A 19,925-nucleotide genomic window follows, 5' to 3' on the forward strand; every position below is an offset into this window, starting at 1 on the left:
AGAGGGTGAGGGGACAGAAGGCCAACAGGACAGAGGATAAGAGAACAGAGGGTAAGAGGACAGAGGGTAAGGGGACAGAGGGTAAGGGGACAGAGGGTAAGAGGACAGAGGGTAAGAGGACAGAGGGTAAGGGGACAGAAGGGTAAGAGGACAGAGGGTAAGAGGACAGAGGGTAAGGGGACAGAGGGTAAGGGGACAGAAGGGTAAGAGGACAGAGGGTAAGAGGACAGAGGGTAAGGGGACAGAAGGATAAGAGGACAGAGGGTAAGAGGGCAGAAGGCTAGGAGGACAGAAGGATCGGTCTCTGGGAGATCATCTTCAGGGGCAGTTGGGAAAGGAAATCTGCCGTAGGGTGTGACTGCAGCCGCCGGAGGGGTGGGGAGGGGGGGCTGTTTCTAGAGGCTAGGAGCCTGGGGAAGGGAAGCTTTCACGGAAGAGGCAGAAATTTGGCGCAGACTCCCAGCGCAGAGTGGCAGCGAGAGCACTGGTTCTATTGGGAAATGGCACCTTTTAGATGCCGGCAGAATAGCGGAGAAGAGGCGTCTGGCAGGCCGCTTGCAGGAAAGGTCTGGAGAGGCTCAGCAGTCCAGGCAGGAAGATGGGCGCGGTGGGCGGTGAGGGGAGAGAAGCAGCTCGAGGCCGCGGAAAGGGCACACACCCCACTCTCCGCCAGCTGGGAGCTTGCCTGGCCATCTCTCCGGGGGAGGGCGGGTTAAAAGCGCACACTGCAGGCGTGAATATGGCGGACATCTCCGTGTGATGGACCACTGTCAGCATCACGCCGGACTCTCTGTGCCCTTATATTTTATACTCCCGAGGGAGTGAGTGTGCCTGACTGCTGCACTGCGGAGGAGAAAGACCGGTCGGAGCACAAGCGCCCCTCTCCTCCGTGCCACCCAGGCTGCTGTCACTGTCGCCCCGAGCTAGTGTCAGGTAGCACTCACAGTGGTGAGGACGAAGCCACCTTGTCCTGACCCGCAATCTGTTCACAGCCCCAGGGAGGGAGGACGGAGCTGTTGCCCTTACACTGAGGACAGGGCAGGGCATTCGAAAAAGCTCCTCACTCCAACATACCCCCAGGGCGTCGAGGTAGAGAATTACCAAGGCTGAGGGCAGAACCTGAACGTCAAGTTTAAGTGGAGGGCAAAAGAACAGGGGTCTTCTGCCCATTTTTGGATTGGGTTGTTTTTTTGATATTGAGCTGCATGAGCTGCTTGTAAATTTTGGAGATTAATCCTTTGTCAGTTGCTTCATTTGCAAATATTTTCTCTCATTCTGAGGGTTGTCTTTTGGTCTTGTTTATGGTTTCCTTTGCTGTGCAAAAGCTCTGAAGTTTCATTAGGTCCCATTTGTTTATTTTTGTTTTTATTTCCATTTCTCCTGGAGGTGGGTCAAAAAGGATCTTGCTGTGATTTATGTCATAGAGTGTTCTGCCTATGTTTTCCTCTAAGAGTTTGATAGTGTCTGGCCTTACGTTTAGGTCTTTAATCCATCTGGAGTTTATTTTTGTGTATGGTGTGAGGGAGTGTTCTAATTTCATACTTTTCCATGTACCTGTCAAGTTTTCCCAGCATCACTTATTGAAGAGGCTGTCTTTTCTCCATTGTATATTCTTGCCTCCTTTATCAAAGATAAGGTGACCATATGTGCGTGGGTTTATCTCTGGGCTTTCTATCCCGTTCCACAGACCTATATTTCTGTTTTTGTGCCAGTACCACTGTCTTGATTACTGTAGCTTTATAGTATGGTCTGAAGTCAGGGAGCCTGATTCCTCCAGCTCCGTTTTTCATTCTCAAGATTGCTTTGGCTATTCAGGGTCTTTTGTGTTTCCATACAAATTAAATAGACATTTCTCCAAAGAAGATATACAGATTGCCAACAAATACACGAAAGAATGCTCAAAATCGTTAATCATTAGAGAAATGCAAATCAAAACTACAATGAGGGCTTCCCTGGTGGCACAGTGGTTGAGAGTCCGCCTGCCGATGCAGGGGACACGGGTTCGTGCCCCAGTCCGGGAGGATCCCACATGCCACGGAGCGGCTGGGCCCGTGAGCCATGGCCGCTGAGCCTGCGCGTCCGGAGCCTGTGCTCCGCAACGGGAGAGGCCACAACAGTGAGAGGCCCGCGTACCACAAAAAAAAAAAAACTACAATGAGATATCATCTCACACGGGTCAGAATAGCCATCATCAAAATATCTACAAACAATAAATGCTGGAGAGGGTGTGGAGAAAAGGGGACCCTCTTGCACTGTTGGTGGGAATGTAAATTGATACAGCCACTATGGAGAACAGTATGGAGGTTCCTTAAAAACTATCATATGACCCAGCAATCCCATTACTGGGCATACACCCTGAGAAAACCATAATTCAAAGAGTCATGTACCACAACGTTCGTTGCGGCTCTATTTACAATAGCCCAGACATGGAAGCAACCTAAGTGTCCATCAACAGATGAATGGATAAAGAAGATGTGGCACATATATATAATGGAATATTACTCAGCCATAAAGAGAAACGAAATTGAGTTATTTGTACTGAGGTGGATGGACCTAGAGTCTGTAATACAGAGTGAAGTCAGAAAGAGAAAAACAAATACCGTATACTAACACATATATATGGAATCTAAGGAAAAAAAGAAAAAGGTCATGAAGAACCTAGGAGCAAGACGGGAATAAAGGCACAGACCTACCAGAGGATATGGGGAGGGGGAAGGGTAAGCTGTGACAAAGCGAGAGAGAGGCATGGACATATATACACTACCAAATGTAAGGTAGATAGCTAGTGGGAAGCAGCCACACAGCACAGGAAGATCAGCTCAGTGCTCTGTGACCACCTAGAGGGGTGTGATAGGGAGGGTGGGAGGGAGGGAGACGCAAGAGGGAGGAGAGAGGCTTCCCTGGTGGCGCAGTGGTTGAGAGTCCGCCTGCCGATGCAGGGGACGTGGGTTCATGCCCCGGTCTGGGAAGATCCCACATGCCGCGGAGCGGCTGGGCCCGTGAGCCATGGCCGCTGAGCCTGCGCGTCCGGAGCCTGTGCTCCGCAATGGGAGAGGCCACGACAGTGAGAGGCCCGCGTAACGCAAAAAAAAAAAAAAAAAAAAAAAGAGGGAGGAGATATGGGGATATATGTATATGTATAACTGATTCACTTTGTTATAAAGCAGAAACTAACACACCATTGTAAAGCAATTATACTCCAATAAAGATGTTAGAAAAAAAAGAACAGGGGTGCTGTTTCTAAAGGGGAAGAGGCCGAGGGAACTGACCCAAGAGCACACAGAGCTGCAGGCTTAAAGGGAAAGGGGGCTCCACGTGTATGTGCGTGCAGAGTACACGGAGGGGGCGCCCACAAACAGCCCCGGCTCTCTCTCAGGGCTTCTTCTGTCCCAGGTTCTAGAACCTGAGCCTGGCCAAGTTGGCAGTGAGCTTCCAAGCACAGACACTTAGTAATAACTAAATGAAGCTTCAGGACATTGACTGCCCTCTGCCCTTTGAGCAGTTATGCTCAGACTATGATGATGGACTAGCGACGCACAGTCTCTTGCAGAGGGAATTAATATTTAAAATATGGTGTCTGAACTTTCATCTCTTCTTACAAAATCTAATAAAAACCTCATGCCTATGAGTTTCTCATCACGAGCAACACCAACACTTTGCTCAATGTCTCTGTCTGGGTAACTTTCCCAAGGGGAGCAAGCAGGAGCCACTGGTGTTTCTTGCCTTGGCTGATGGCCAGCCTCGCGGACCCTGGGACCAGAGGGCGCGTCCTCTGCTGAGCCCTGAACGCACTCACCACTGCCAGATACGCTGCCTGCTGCGGCCCGCGAGGAGCCCTCTGCCTTTTTCACCATAACATTGATTAGAAGAGCTTGCCCCTGGTTACAGAAATAACAAATTCACTTTAGAAAACCAGAAAAATTGTAGTAAAACATAAAACAAATAAAAATTAGTTATGATTCCACCTTCCTGAGGTATGAACATTAATATTCTGGAGTATTTTCTCCTATATTTGCATAAACATTTTTCTTAAATAAAACAGATTCGTTTTTTACCTCGCTTTCTCTGTGTAACACTGTGAACAATCCTCAATGATTCTTACTCCTCAAAAACATGATTTTTGATGGCTGAGTAATATTCCACTTAATGGAGAGACATACCATCATTCCCCGTTCATTTCATCATCCCCATTTGAACAGTTATCAATTTGTCTCTATTATAAAGAACACTGCAGTTAGAAACCCTGTACATCAATCTGTGTGCATCTCTGATGATTTGCTTAAGGCAAATTCCCAGGCATGGAGCCACCGAATCAAAGAACCACCTGACATAAGATGTGTCTAAACCAGAATGTTGGTCCTCTGCTCCCAGGCTGCACTGAAGGGCAAATAAGCTACCTTGAGGGTAAGGCTCAAGAATGAGGATCCCAGCAGGGTCCTGAATGGATCCGTTTTTCAAATTAAATAAGATCAAATAAATGAGTGGCCACAGGAGTTACAAGGCTGAACCGGAGAGACGGGGGTGGCAGCAGAGGGGGGAATTGCTCAGATGCATTTTACAGGAGAGAAGGGCTAGTACTGAGAATTTCCACATGCGAAACCACAAGGAAGACCTCTGTCCCAGGACCCCTGGCATGGCTTCCTCTCCCGGGCGACCGCACTCCAAGATGTTTGTGTGAGCAGCCAGCAGATTACGTCATGTAGGTGACCAGGACAGGGCCTGGCACAGAAGCTCAAGAAATGTGCTTTCCTTTCTGCTACAATGTAATGACGAGGTTACTCAGAACACAGCCCAGCCAGCAATGTGAGTCAGTAAAACTGCGGAATAAAGGCTGAACTTCACGTCCCTACGCTCACTTCTGGGTTATTGGATCAAAACAAAAGTATGGCTCTTTAGCTCTGTAAGAACACGTCACTTAAAAGGGAAAGCACAAGGAAGGATAGAGCACCGACCTACAGCAATCTCCTTCCCATCTAACTCAGGCCGTGAGTACAACCAACCTCACAGGTAAGTAACAAAGCAGTTAATTAGGGGAGTATCTCAGCAGCATTTCCTTGCTGCCCCAGCCCCATTTCCGTCCACCGCCCCTAAACACCACCAGCCTGAAGAGACACGTCCACAGCCACACCCCTCTAACCCGAGGAGCTCCCGGTGCAGCGGCCAGCCCAGCTCAGCATCCCATCCCCGTTCAGTCTGCACAGAGTTCTCCCTGTAAGATACAGGTGTCAACAACACACAAGGAATGTGTTGTTTACACCCCTCATTCCCTTTTCCTTTTCTGTTATACTTTATCTCCTGTAATGGTGGCTCAACCCACAAAGACAGTGAGAAGATAAAACTGTACCATGTGGCTGGTGTCACAGATATCTTCTGACATAAGAAGTGGTGGTTGGAATTTGGATTCTAGTAAAGATAATCTTTGGTGGTGGTAGGGAAATACCTTGCAGCACTGAAATTTTCCAAAAGCAATCGTGTCCAGTTGTTTTTAAGATGACTCATTTGGAAGCTGAGCAAGGAACTTGAATAGGCAAATCAGAGAATTATAAATGATTAGTAAACATACGAAAACAGCTCCATCTCACTGGCCATTAGGGAGATGCAATTAAAGCAAGGTATCATTTTTCACCTCTAAAACTGGTAAAAATCTTGAAGTCTGATAACATTCAGCGTTTTTGCGGATATGGGGAAATGGGTACTCTTCACCACCATTGGTAGGAACAGATTGGCACAAAATTTCTGAAGGGCGATTTTGTACTACTTATCTAATGTGCACAACCTATGACTCGGCAATCTCACTCCAGAAACCGATCCTGTAGACCTGCACCTCTCATACAACAGCCCCTACTGTACATGTGGCTATTCAATTTTAAAAGTAATTTAAATGAAACAGAATTAAAAACTGAGCTCTTCCACTGACCTACTTACATTTCAAGTGTTCAACAGCTTCGCGTGGCTAGTGGCTGCCGTGTGGGACAATGCAGACGTACCTCATTTTCATCAACACAGCAAGTTCTACTGGGCAGTGCTGCCCATGGGAATACGCACGGAAGTGGAGAAAGATAAACGGACAGAGATACTCAAGGCAGCGCTCTCTGTAAAGCAGACTGGATATAGGAAAAAGCGGAATAAACAAATGCCACATTTATACAAAAGTGCAAAAATAAAAAATGAGGGTTATTTATACAAACAGAGGACTCTGCTGTTAACTTTGTAAGTATGTTGCAAGACAAGATATGCATTTTAACATTTTATATATATAGATAGATATTTATGTGATCTCTAAAGACACTGAAAAATATCGCAAGGACACATGTCAAACTATTAGTGGCAGTGGAAGGAAGAGGGACTAGAGAGAGGAATGGGTATTTTCACTTTTATTTATGTCTACACTGACTGAATCTGTAGCAACCAGCACATATTTTGTTAAAAAAAAAAAAAAAAAAGATTTTCAAAAGGAGCTCTACTCTTAGAAAGATGATTTACCAGTAAGCCCTGAAGACATCATAGTCTACTCATTTCTTTTCTAAACTATTTCCATCCTCTGGCCATCACTCTTCTAGATCTAGTCATCAAAAGCATTGTCCTGGGCTTCCCTGCTGGCGCAGTGGTTGGGAGTCCGCCTGCCGATGCAGGGGACGCGGGTTCGTGCTCCGGTCCGGGAAGATCCCACATGCCGCGGAGCGGCTGGGCCCGTGGGCCATGGCCGCTGAGCCTGCGCGTCCGGAGCCTGTGCTCTGCAATGGGAGAGGCCGCAGCAGTGCGAGGCCCGCGTACCGCAAAAAAAAAAAAAAAGCATTGTCCTGAGGCCCGGGGGGGCCATGGATGCACCCCATCCAGCTGTGACCCCTCCCACCAGCCACTCCCTGGCAGCATTTCCCCCAGTTGTCCTCTTTCCTTTGCCCTCTTTTCATCCACTCACACGTTCACTGTCCCTCAAGCAGCTTTACACTACCAACAGGATATAGTCTCTCACACTGCAACAGGTGGCAAGGACCTTGGCAGATGTGCTTCTAACCCCCAGAACAAAGCGCGCTGTCTGACAACGTGGCCTGACCGCAGAAGAGCAGCAGGAGAGCGGGGACGGGCGGCAGCACAGACGATTCAGACACACATCCCACGGGTGAGTGCTTTTCACAACAAAATCAATCACACCAAATATAAGAAACCAGCACTGGCAAGTGAGATGACCAATTATGTTCCAAATGTGATGGGTTTATTTTATTTTACTCTGATGCAAAACGAAAAATTCCACTACCGCAGAGACCGATATATTACAAGGTCATGAAAAAGTGGTGTGGGACATGCAGGACGTGATGGACAACTGGAGGGTCGGGTCATCTCCTTTGTAACATGACACTACACTGTCGCTGAGCAACACATTGAAAATAACACTGCGGAACTGAACTGAAATGTGGCACGAACAGGACAACTTCCGGGCATGTCTTCAAGCACACCTCCCTTAGGCTGGACTCAATATCTAGGCTTCTGTGTGAGGAGGATTACAATTCTTTGGAAGAATAAAAAGTTCACACCTTTGAAATCTCACAGAAGAATTTTAAGGCCAAAACATAGTGGGTTGACTTCTCTTCACCTCCAGGGACAAAGCTGATGCTTTATTCAAAACCACATTAAGCTTCTAGTTCAAATCCCAGCCCGACCTTGTGCCCTCCTGCATTGAAGTTCTTTCCATCGATTAGAGCTGACAGGGTCAGTTTCACTCCTAGGAAGAAGCAAACACCACAATCACTTGTAACAAGCATTACAATCAGATCTGCATTTTCTAGAAACAATGGGTGGAATCAATGGCATGGGTTACAGCTGGCTATGAGATTACCTCTGTTACTAACTCAATGCCAGGTTATCCACAGCCACCTGATCTGTAAAGCACAGTCATGGCACACTTTATTTGGAGCTCACGGTGAAGAATGATGAGTGACCAACCAAACTCACAAGCCACAGTAACCAAGTTATTATTAGGAACACAGTGAGTCCCCTATATGCAAACCTCCAAGTTGTGAACTTTCAAAGATGCGAACGTGTGTTCACATGTCCAGTCATGGAAGTTAGTTCACGTGTCTGGCAAACACTGTCACATGAGTGCATCCTCTACAAGTGGCTGTGCTTTTGTGTACTTTACTGTACAGTACTGTATAGAATACAGTAGTACGGTATCTCTATTTCAAGCCCAGGATGTCCAGGAGCAAGCATAAAAGCAGTGGTGATGTAGCTGGTACAGTACTACCCAGACATCACTAGATCGTTTCTTCAAGAGGGTAGACAGAATTGAATCCAGCAAGGAGCCAGAGCCTGTGCCATCAACGGCAGCCATGAGTGAAATGGCAGCTTGCCCTCCGTCTCCTGTTGCTGACGATCCTTCAGCTCTACCATCTCCCACCTCCTCTCCCCACTCCAGTCAGTAACTCTTCTTGCCTGTTCACTCGATGCCAGCCCCTGTGTGCCGGCTGTTGTACTGGACTACTGTACTTTTTAAGGTAGTGTACTGAAAGATTAAACATGTTTTATTTGTTGTGCTTGTTTTTTATGTATTATTTGTGTGAAAAGTATTATAAACCTATTACAATACAGTACTATATAGCCAATTGTGTTAGCTGGGTACCTAGGCTAACTCTGTTGGACTTACGAACAAATTGGACTTACAAACGCGCTCTTGGAATGGAACTCGTTTATATGTAGGGAACTTACTGTACAAAAATATTTTTTTAAACGAAAGTGCTTAATCTGTTTTACTTCGAACAACCAAATGTTACAAAACGGTCGGAATCAACCTAAAGTGATTGCAGGTTGTCTGTAGGTTCTTTTCATTATTCCTCAATCACCTTCTACCCCAAGCCCATAGTTATTCACTCCTTTACTCACCTGGTCGAAGGGTCTGAGTATAACCCAGTCCAATCAGGCTGGCATTATTCACTTTAGCCTAAGATTAGGAGACGAAATAGAAACAGTTAGAAAACAATCAATTTCATAATATATAAGTCCAACACAACCACTCCATGCATCAGATTTCCAAAGCTGAAACACCTTAGGACCAATCCAGAATTAGTAAAACTGAAAACTTAATTAATAAAAGATAAATCTTTTAAGAAGTCAGTAGGGGACAGAGGGGACCTTGAGAATGCATGCTTAAAGGCCTCGAGCAAAATTTTAAAACACTGTGCAGCCAAACATCCCTCCTGTGAACTGAATTCTTTTGAGTTACCAGTTTTACAACCTCTGACAGTGGTACGAGCTTGAACTCTGGTGAGAGACGGATCTGGGTTCAAATCTTGGCACCTGTCTCTTATTGTGTGACCTTGCGCAAGTTACCTGACCTCTCTAAGTCTCAGCTCCCTCGTCTATAAAATGCAGATGAGGGTAATACTACTCACCAAATAATTAGTTGTGAGGGTTAAATGAGATAATACACATAAAGTCTTAGCACAGGACCTGAAATTTAAGAGCTCAATCAGTGTTATTAACAAGAATTACCAATGGCAACAGGAACACTAATCGAAACCCAGGAACTTATAGATAAGAAAATTTTGAGGCCAAAGAGATAAAATGACTTTAGGTCAGACAACAAATACAGAAGGAACTAAGATTAGAACCCACAGTTCCTGACTTCAGGTATATGCTCTTTTCACTACACAATGAGTAGCTCAAAGTTAATAAAGAACATGCAAACTACAACCACATCACAGCATCCATTTATGACTCAGACGAAACCCTAAGAGCAGACCCAATCTGCAGCACATTCTTACACATAGAGAAGTTCTACAGTCCAGCTTGTACTTAGCGGCGATGCCGAAACGGGTGTTGTTACTGCCAGCCGTCCACGCGAGGTTTATTGACGTTTCAATCTTCTCGTTCACCTTCTGGTAGATCGACCCTCCAAATTCAGTGCCATCGTTCCTGTTTTCACAGCAGAAGAAAAGTCATAAATATCTAGTTTGTTACAATATGGAAACAAATTCTAAGACTATCTAAATCAGGGTCTTATTTTACAGCTACAGACTTCAGCAGACTTCTAGCACAACAGACTTCCAGACAAACCGGTTGTGTGATTTATAGCCACCTAATTAAAGCACAGTAACATCTGACTCATTTACTTGGCTCCTCCACATGACATGAATTTCTTAGACACAATTCAATTATGCACAAAGGCAGACACCTCAAGTAAGTATGATCTGTATGTCTCTGACATGTTCACAGTATTTAGAAACTTCAAAGTAGAGTTATATAAAGATTCTGTGAAAAAAAATATATAGTAGTACAAGCCAATTCTGGATTTCACTCAAAACCCAATCTTAGCATTAGAAAGCACCCTCCAGACAACAGCTACAGTGCATGGCCCCAGGGAAGTACACGACGTATTGCTTCAGAGCACCTCAGCAGTCAGTCCCTGAGTTTTCGTAATACTGTTTCATCAATTTCAATGCCTCTTTCTACACCACTAGCGACTTTATTTTAGTCACCATTGGTGGAATAGAGTGTCTAGTGGAAAGCAATCTGCAACACTTCAAAAACACAGAGCTGATCCTTTGCTTTTCTTCCTGGGACAGCAGCAGTGCCCAGTAGGCCAAGACATAAAATACGGTTTAAAAGTTCAAATTCATGTAACCAACAGGCTGCAGCCTACAGACTTGAACCCAGGACTGCTCTGAGGACTTCTGCTACTTCTGAATACAACCCAGGTAACTGGTTCTGACCAGGGTACCTGAAAACCTCCAGAGAATTACATTGGGGATGCTCCAGGACGCTCAGATCAATCAGGGGGCTGTTCATGATCCTAACAGAGCTGCTTCTAGAAACCGACAAGATGAACAGGGAACCAGAGGAAGCAGGAACGCCTCCAAAGGATCCCTTCTATCAGGAGGTGGCCCCTGCCCCGGGCCCTCTCCATCCCAGTGGTTGGGGTACAGGCTCAGAGGCCAGCAACTGCCAGCAGCACAGCACCAGCGCCAAGTGCACTAACTCTGCAGTGCTTTGCCGACTACGAGCGGCACAGTGTAGCTGGATGTCCACCAAGGCATGACATCATGCCAGCACCACCCCTTCCAACCTTCTCCACATGCTAACGGCTACCATCCTCTGCGCGACTGTGCAGGCACTAAAGGAGGAACTCTGAACCGTGAATACTCACACGTGAGTGTGCAGCTGGAAGTCTGCAGCCTTGTAACCCAGGGCGAAATTATTCTGTGACAGTTTGGATTTGGCTGTGTCAAAACTCATCTGATAGCCAGCAAGCCAACCTTCAATGGCCAACACAGCCCAGCCGTAGATGGTTGGTCCAGAAAAATCTATATCAACATTACTGCCAAGACTGAAACAATCCCGTTTATAGGAGGCCTTCAATTTCCCACTCTTCTTTCTGTAAAAAAAAAACAAATGAAAACAGCACAAGTTTTCGCTGCTGTCCAGAAATTTTTAGAGTAAGATCCCTCCTCTCCCATAATGTAAATACTGTTTTGGCAGGTGGCACATATACAGTAAAAATGTTTCAAATGACAGCTCTACAAATGTAATTTTGTTAGGATTAGAAATATATATACTATTTTTTACCTATTCCTCGCTGTAAGTTCAAATGATAGGGTATTTCATGATTAATTTCATGAAAGCATAAGTATAAAAAGGTGTAAGATATTTCAGTACCAAATTAATAATCTGAATGTATATGTATACAGACATATAAGAAACCAAATTTCTTTAAATGTTTCCAAATGCTACAAAAGGTAATGCCGGACAAACTTCTAAACTATTAACCTGTCATAGAGAGAAGTGTACTTTTTTTTTAATAAGCATATTTATTTTCCTTAGGCCAGTGTTTTCTCCCTGGACAATGTTAGATGGATGGAACAGAAGTGTACATTTTTGAAGGACAATACTGAAAACACGAAATCAGTTCTTAATAGTCCTGTGCTTGTCCTGAAGACAACACAGGTGTGTAGCAGGAAGGACACGCCTGCTGTTACAGTGGAGGAGAAATGCCACGTGGCCCCCATCGAGCACCTGTCCTTTAGAGAGAGGCAGGTAGGAAACAACATAATCCCCATTTTTCAGATGAAAAAACTGAGTCAGAGAAGTTGGGGGATTTATAAAGGCTAAGAAATCAAGTAAGCGGCACTATTCTTTGCAGTGTTCTGGTGCCAGGAGACTACACTCTTCTCTTAAGATGTTAACTTCTCAGCAAGACATCACATCCGTGAATCTTCAGGACAGCTTAAAAAATATCTCGTCTCAGACCCCTCTAGCTCCTACATTTTTTCTACTATGTGCCTCTTTGAGTGTCACATAGGGAGTGTCCTCAGAGAGGGTCCCTCCCTCCCTCCTGCACACACAGGTCTCCGTGCCCCTCACCTCCAGAGCTCCTCCTGCAGTTCCCTGCCCTAGACCTCTCTATCCCTTCAAGCCACAAGACCATTTCAGAAAATGGGGTTGGGATAATTACCCTGTGTTCGGTACAAATATGGTATCAAGAGTCAATTTCAACCCTTCAGCCAACTGAAAAATAAAGATTTCAAATTAACAATCAGCAATTTTTAATTCTTTTCTTGACCTGAAAAACCAACTCTAACGCTTTCTCTAACTTCCTAACAAATAAGAAAGTCATTAAAGAAAGCCAAATATTAAATGATTGAATAAATTTCCTCTTCTTCCTTCCCTGCACCCTATCCCACTCCCCTCACCCCCAGGCTTCATCATGATTCTCTCACACAAAAAAAGGCTAAAACATATAGGTCAAATCCTGTTCTAGCCAATAATGTAGATTAGAGTACAAAACCAGAAAATCCCAATACAACAAAACAACTGTGATACTCTCTTGAAATTATTGTAACTGGACATTTAACAAGCCAACCTAAGTAATTTATTCAGCTATACATACATATGCATTATCCATATATGGTAATGTGCAAATAAACATACTTCAAAAACTAGTGCCCTGAAAGTAGCAGGCACTTGACAACTGCTGAAAGATTTTCTCTTTGAAAACATTAAAGAATTTTAGAAACATTTTTCTGTGGAGTCAATTTTGCAATGATTACAAAACAAAATTAAATTAGATCACTACAAATAGCTTGGTCTACTCAGGAGAGGCTCAGCTGTGTAACAGTATTATAGAACTGGTCAGAACAAAAGATATCATAATTATGTACACAGCAACAAAACCTTACTTTCTAGAAATGTAAAACATACCAAAGAAGGCCACATGCAGAGAAAAAATACGAAAACTAGACAGGGTTGCAAGATCTCAAATTATATTTGGGATTTGTTCATCATTTTATCCCCAAGATAATTTTACCCTACAAATATCTTCCAACGCTCTCTTACCTTATTCTCCAAAGAGACTTCTGTCCCAAGAGTATTGTCTGTGTTCCACTTTTGGGTGAAGGTCAGTCCATAGTTACAAATCTTGTATTTGGTCTCTAGGTTGCCTGATGCTTTCCCTGTATCAGTGTAAGCATGACCAGAAGTAGAAAATTCCTGGTAAGAAAAAATAATTACTTTAAAATCAGCTCATGAGATAGAAAATATTCATTCCAGAAAGTAATGTTCAATGTAGCAGAAACCAACACAAATTACTTTTTACCACAGCCCTACTCTGCAGCAACTTATTTCCTGTTTTCCTTCCTTCTTTCCAATCTCTAAATATTTTAACCAGTCTTGCATCTTCCCATTACTCCACCTCTCTTACTGATATTTCTGTGCCATATGCTCTCTTACTAAATGGGAATCTCTCTTTTAAAAGAAAAATATCTTTACTGAAAATAAATGCCTTTTCTAAAAAGACAAAAATATTGAATCTTAAATATGTCCTTTCATGACACGAAAAAGACTATCAGTTCTCTATCATACCTTGTGAACTATTAGTTAACTTTAAAGCCCTTAAAAATCCCCAAACACTAGGAGCCCTAGATTGCGCCCTTTTAATAGGGCCAGAACTTTAATGCATTAAAAAGCCTTATTTTTATTGTGGTGAAATACACTTAACATAAAATTTATCATTTTAACCATTTTTATGTGTACAGTTCACTGGCATTAAGTACATTCACACTGTTATAAAAACTTTATTGCTTTTGTCCACAAAACTATCCGTAAGACTATCAGCGTACACAATTTCAATAATTGAAAGTACCCATTTTTCACAAGAAAATGGAATGTTGTAACTTATCCCTCTTCCCTGTCAAATAGTTACTATGAATGCCTTAAAATATATCCTCCTCCCAGTTAGGTGTCCCTCAGTCATATGACAATAAGCAATTAGAAATAGATCTTCTAGGGGAAGCAAACAGTCAACACCTGTCACTGTCAATCTATGAACTGTCAAGAAAAAACGTTTCTGATTGGCCCTGTTTTTAAAGAACATTTCTGAAATACTGCCAACAGTAAAGAAACCCTGCCAACCCTGCCCCCTAACGCTCGTTCTACAGGCCGATGAAACAACTGGGAAACTGTGATCTGTTTATCTACACCACGCAGAAAGTTTTCAAAGAGAATATCACACTGCACACTAAGGGCAAGGCCTTGGTAAAACACGATAAAATGCTAGTCACGTTTAATAGTTCACATCACTTTCTTTTAGCAGATCCAGCTACCTAGTGTTTCATTTTTCACGTTTACCTTTCATAAACTTGCAAATATAGCAAATATAAACCTTAATTTTGGTGCAAAAAATAAAGGTAAAAGAGTATTTAGTCTATATTTCTTTCTTATCATCATCATTTCTTAGTCTGAAGCTCTGTCAAAAATCTAAAACGCCAGAGGTACAAATCTCAAAGAAAAGTCTAGAATTTTCCTAAGTTGAGTTCCAGGCTCACAATTGCTTCAGTTTTTGTCTAATTTCATAATTACCTCAAACAGTGCAAAATATATTTATAACATGCACATAACATCTACGGTTCTGCATTAAATGCTAGTATGCAACAAAACAATCACGAAAATGTTACTGTTGTAGATGGCATATCATAAAAATACCAAGATACGATCGAGAAAACTTGGAGCAGTGGATGAAATTTACCCTGAATCAGTACCAGAGAACAAAAGCAGCCATAAAAACAAGCACACAAATATACTGTTTCTCTTACCATCTGAATGAACATTCACACACAACAGCAGCATGAAAGGGAGATAAAATTTTAGTTGTTGATTTTTGCAAGACAAACCTACCTTGAGCAAATTCTGAAGTACTAATCAAAATGAGTATAACTTTTCTATTTTAATAGATGATATAACAAAATCCCATCCTAGTAGGGGAGTTGCATACATATTTATTCACTACTAGAAAACCCAAGGAAAGAATCATAGTGACAAACCAGGACTATATGAAGCATAAGACAAAGTACCATAAATACTCCACATGCTTCTTGCCCTTCTAATTTAATCATTATATCCAGAAATAAAATTTGCGCTGGTTTGAATAGGTAAATACCAAACAAAAAAGATGCGGCCAATAAAGAGAAATCAGAGAATAAGGTGAGGATAAAGTTGATCTATTTGCTGAGACTTACTTAAAGAAAGCTCTGGTTAGTGACGCTTTGATAATACACTGATATATCCTTTACCATATTCTTAACTTCCAGTAAAAAAGACTTTATGAACATTAATAAAAAATGTAGACTAATCTTCTACATGCATTTCTACATCTGTTTCAACTAATCATGAAGGGACAGAGACTAAAATTAATTTGTTTTTGTAAAAGGGCAACAAAATTTGCATGAACCCAATACAAGGGAAGCAAAGATTTTAGTGTCCATATACATATTCATGAAAGTATAAAGATATGGCATCGGTCGAAAAAATATATATATATATATATACATACATATGTATACATATATTCTGTATCTTCTGAGAATAAGACTCAGAATACTCTTATTATGACAAACACAAAGGGTCTCCCCCCAAATTCAACCTGACTGTCCTTGGGCTCAAGTGGCTGGGCAGCTCACTGAAATCTGAGAGCAGGACAAAGCTGTAGGGAAGACAGCATAGCACCAAAAGTATGCCGTTTCAAGTAACTTGACTAAACAATGATTTTTAAACAGGTTTCTTTAAGTTAATTATGCTACATCTATTAAAAATATATTAAGGGGCTTCCCTGGTGGTGCAGTGGTTGAGAATCCGCCTGCCAATGCAGGGGACACGGGTTTGATCCCTGGTCCGGGAAGACCCCACATGCTGCAGAGCAACTAAGCCCATGCACCACAACTACTGAGCCTGCGCTCTAAAGCCTGCGAGCCACAACTACTGAAGCCCGTGCACCTAGAGCCTGTGCTCTGCAACAAGAGAAGCCACCGCAACGAGGAGCCCGTGCACCGCAACAAAGAGCAGCCCCACTTGCCGCAACTAGAGAAAGCCTGCGTGCAGCAACGAAGACCCAATGCAGCCAAAAATATAATTAATTGATTGAAAAAAAAAATATATATATATATATATATATTAAGTACTTACCACTCCACTACATGACTTGGTTCTCAGATCTATTTTGACCATGCCAAATCCTAGACACACACAGAAATACACATTAATGTACAAAATGTGACATGCACTCCAGTCTTTGCAACTTAGAAATTATGAAAATAGTCCATGGTACATTCCATATGGAAAATACTCAGTATTCTTGTTAGGTGAGAGTTCCACAAGGAATTGAATTATAACAAAATAACTTAATTTTAAAGTCCCTCAAAATAATAAAGACATATTTTGAAAATAAAGGTTAAAAAAACAAATGGATGAAAGGAATATGTACTATTTTAAGAACCAAAATTATTAGAAATTATGCAGATATATATATACAAGCTTAAAATATACAATTAACATTACTAGTTAATAAAAAATCAAATGTGTACAGCACAAAAAATTAAAAATGCAAAGACTACATTTTTAAAACTAAAAATAAATGTCCACTTGCTTTCAAACACTGTATGTTCCTCCAAAGAAGTCAAAAGCTGTGTCTTCACCATCGTGAAAATACTGCCATTATTTGGAGGAGGAAAACTACACCCCCTATGTTAGCTGTCCCCAGGGCTAACCAAAGGAGGCACACATATTACAGATTTATATGATTTCACCCAACAGATAATATTAAATATGCAAATGCTATGTATGTGTTAATGTACACAACAGCTTTTAATGCCTGTGGGACTCTACCTCTAAAAACAGAAGTCTAGTCACCTGCTAATGGTGATCCCCTTAAATCTTGTAAAATAGATTAATGCTGACTTAACCTCATTTTACTAAGCACAGTCTCTCCCATATAGTAGGCATTCAGTACTAATGCTTACCCCCAAATTGGGAATTCACAATAGCATACTTACCATATCCTTTGTTGAAGACATCCTTGGCAGCCTTTCCTAGGTCACAGTAAGTTGGTGTGTTACACATATCTTATAAAGAAAAATGAGGACAAGGGAATAAAAGTAACTATTTAGTATTTATTCACTGTTCAGCTGTTTAGTTCTGTGAGAAGAGGTATATAGTTTTCTCTTCCTTTGTGTCATTAATGCTTATGCCCTAATGCAAGGCAAGTTAAGAGAAAGCATGCTGCTCCTTTTAAAAGAGCTTTCCAGAATGCTAGAGAATAAAAGGGTTTTTCATGAGATTCACAAAGGTCATCTTTCTGAGTGCATTGCAAAGAAAAGAAATTTCTCCCAGGCTGAAGGAGATGCTCTGTTAAACTGGACTTTTACTTTTTAAAAAAATGCAAAAATGTACATTAGAAAAACATTTCTTGGGCTGTTATAAAGCCAAAGAACTATGTAAGATGTCAAGGTAAATTTTCTGAGGATCTGTAACACAGATGCAATTAAACATCTTCAGGGTTACGGTTTTTGCCACTCTGACATTCAGTTCTTAAGACTTACCACACTAATTGAAATGTATTCACCCAGAGTACGCCCTCTCTCAAAACTCTTCTTAAAATAAAGTGCTATAATCTTACCTAGTAACCAGATATAGGACAGGGTCTACCTGCAGCGGTCTGCTCCCACAAATCAGTATACACGGTAAAGTTACAGCCTTCAAAACCCAAGGGGCTTGACTTTTCATCTTGCCTACTTAGTATTCAGCCAGCCTTTCTACTGCCAAGATGACCCTCACATCAAAATCTCAGGCCTGTTGACACTGCTGAACATACCACTCCTTTGCCCTGTGCACCACGGGAAACCTCTTCCTGCAGCAGCCTCAATAGCCACATCCAACAGGTCGTAGAACCACCTCAAGCAACCCCACTGGCCCCATTACTACACCAGAAACATCCAGAGCACCAGCTAGCCCCTGAACCACCTACACAACCGAAGGTATTTATTTCTATTTGGCTGAGCTGTTAGTCTGGCCTGCTGCTAAGTTTCTGCCTATCCCACCACACCTGAACACTACACACACTTTATGGTGCACTTCGTAATTGTGAATTCACTTAAAATTTGTCCCTCAACCTAAACCTGTCAAATATGACAGATATTAGGATATGTAAAAAGAACAGAGTATTAAAATATATATAAAGTTAAGAAGAAAGCGTAAAGGTGAGAGGAGATAAATGTACTGACTCATAGCCATCGTAAAGCTTTGTTGTTCTAAGCCACAAGGTTTCGTAGTTCACTCCCAGAGCAATTGATTTACAATTCAGTCCTTTGTATTCACAGGATCAATTTTAGGCTTTTTACACATTGCCAACTGCAATCTGATATTACTCTTTATGATCACAACCGATGCCGGTATCTGTTGAAATGTTTCCCGAAGTTCAGTCTAAAATGCAGGCATTACGTATTCAAATAGAAATGTTAAGGCTTTACAGTCTGGTTTTTTCTCTACTGACAAGAGAAAAGATACACTTAAATGTTTAGAAACATCCATCCAGGGACCCATTACAGTCTTTTAGCATTTTCCTTCTTTTTCAAAACGACCTGCCACACACTTTGCAAAAGTCGTGTAGGGGGTTGGACCTCAATTTTACCTAGTTCAAGCTTACTTTTTCAGGCCCAGGATCCTGATGGGAAGTGCACTGCTGGTATGATCAAGCAAAAACTCGAGAAGCCCCAGAGACGACACGTTCCGCACATTTCCATGACTACAAATGCACTTGTCCGTGGGCACGCACAGCGCACCGGGGTTGCAGGAGCCGCAGTCGGGGGATGGGGGTGATGGGTTAGTTATAACCCAGCTTCACACGATTACTAACGGGACCGTCAGCTCGCCTCGCCTCTTGAAGGTTTACATTCAGCATCCTCCCCTCGGCGGCAGGGAGTGGAAGAGCCCCCCTCATGGTGGACTCCAATGCCAGGGAGGAAGCCGGGGGCGGGGGTGGGTTCGGGGTTCGAGGACCCTACTTCCCTCGAAACCAACCTCCCGTCCGGCCTTACGCCCGGAGAGTCCTGGGGACCGGCCGGGCGCAAGCAGGTGGCGGCGCGGCCGTCCATCACCCGAGGGGCCGGTCCCCGCCGACCCCGCCCGCGGGCCCGCGCCCCGTTAGGCGGCCCTTCCTACCGCAGGGCCCTGCCGGTCGCCGCCCCGCCCCCGCTCGGCCGCCGGCCCGAGGCCCCGGCTCGCCTCACCTCCGACGGGAGGACCTGTCCGCTCAGCCAGGAGGGCGCGCCCGCTCCGCCAGAACACCGAAGAAAGTCTTCAGAACAACGCCGTCCGCGCCTGCGCGGCCCCACGCCCGCGGCGCCTGCGCGCCCCGAGCCCCGCGTCGCGGCTGCGCCGGAGTGTCGCGCCGGGGTCGCGCGCGGCAGGCCCGAGGCGGACCTACATCTCCAACCGTCCGAGTGCGCGCGTGCGCGGCAGGGCCCGGCGCGCAGGGACGGGCGGAGGTTGACGTGGGGCGCGCAGGCCGGGCGACCGCACCTTTGTCCACGAGGGGCCCGCTCTCGCGAGAAGGCGCGGAGACTACTAGTTACCGTTGCCAGGGGAGGGGCCGCGGCGGCGGATGCGGC

General features: G+C 43.7%; 1 protein-coding gene across 10 annotated transcripts; it reads right to left on the bottom strand.

Moving 5' to 3' along the window:
• Window positions 1-7,182: 7,182 nt before the first annotated feature.
• Window positions 7,183-19,631, bottom strand: VDAC3 (voltage dependent anion channel 3). 10 transcript variants are annotated; one of them, XM_065900006.1, is made up of 10 exons: window positions 19,545-19,631; window positions 17,313-17,381; window positions 16,447-16,496; window positions 15,081-15,083; window positions 13,327-13,479; window positions 12,446-12,498; window positions 11,141-11,368; window positions 9,759-9,909; window positions 8,878-8,935; window positions 7,183-7,720 (listed from the first exon to the last, which is right to left on the bottom strand). In XM_065900006.1, exons 2-10 carry the CDS (start codon window positions 17,377-17,379, stop codon window positions 7,629-7,631), a joined length of 855 nt encoding a protein of 284 aa, XP_065756078.1. In that variant the 5' UTR covers window positions 17,380-17,381; window positions 19,545-19,631; the 3' UTR covers window positions 7,183-7,628. The 10 variants fall into 10 exon arrangements, with proteins under 10 accessions (XP_065756078.1, XP_065756080.1, XP_065756085.1 ...); XM_065900008.1 differs by lacking the exon at window positions 15,081-15,083 and having other exon boundaries at window positions 19,545-19,591; XM_065900013.1 differs by lacking the exons at window positions 15,081-15,083; window positions 19,545-19,631 and having other exon boundaries at window positions 7,629-7,720; window positions 9,870-9,909; window positions 17,313-17,379.
• Window positions 19,632-19,925: the final 294 nt, after the last annotated feature.

This window comes from Phocoena phocoena, chromosome 21 (genome assembly GCF_963924675.1).
Source record: "Phocoena phocoena chromosome 21, mPhoPho1.1, whole genome shotgun sequence".
NCBI lineage: Eukaryota > Metazoa > Chordata > Mammalia > Artiodactyla > Phocoenidae > Phocoena > Phocoena phocoena.

Excerpts from the sequence above, each read along its gene's own strand:
- VDAC3 (XM_065900006.1), bottom strand. The coding sequence starts at position 17,379 with ATGTGTAACACACCAACTTACTGTGACCTAGGAAAGGCTGCCAAGGAT. Across the intron at positions 16,497-17,312 it reads TGTCTTCAACAAAGGATATG|GATTTGGCATGGTCAAAATA; the intron begins GTAAGTATGCTA and ends GTGTGTGTCTAG. Across the intron at positions 12,499-13,326 it reads AAGTCTCTTTGGAGAATAAG|TTGGCTGAAGGGTTGAAATT; the intron begins GTAAGAGAGCGT and ends TTTATTTTTCAG.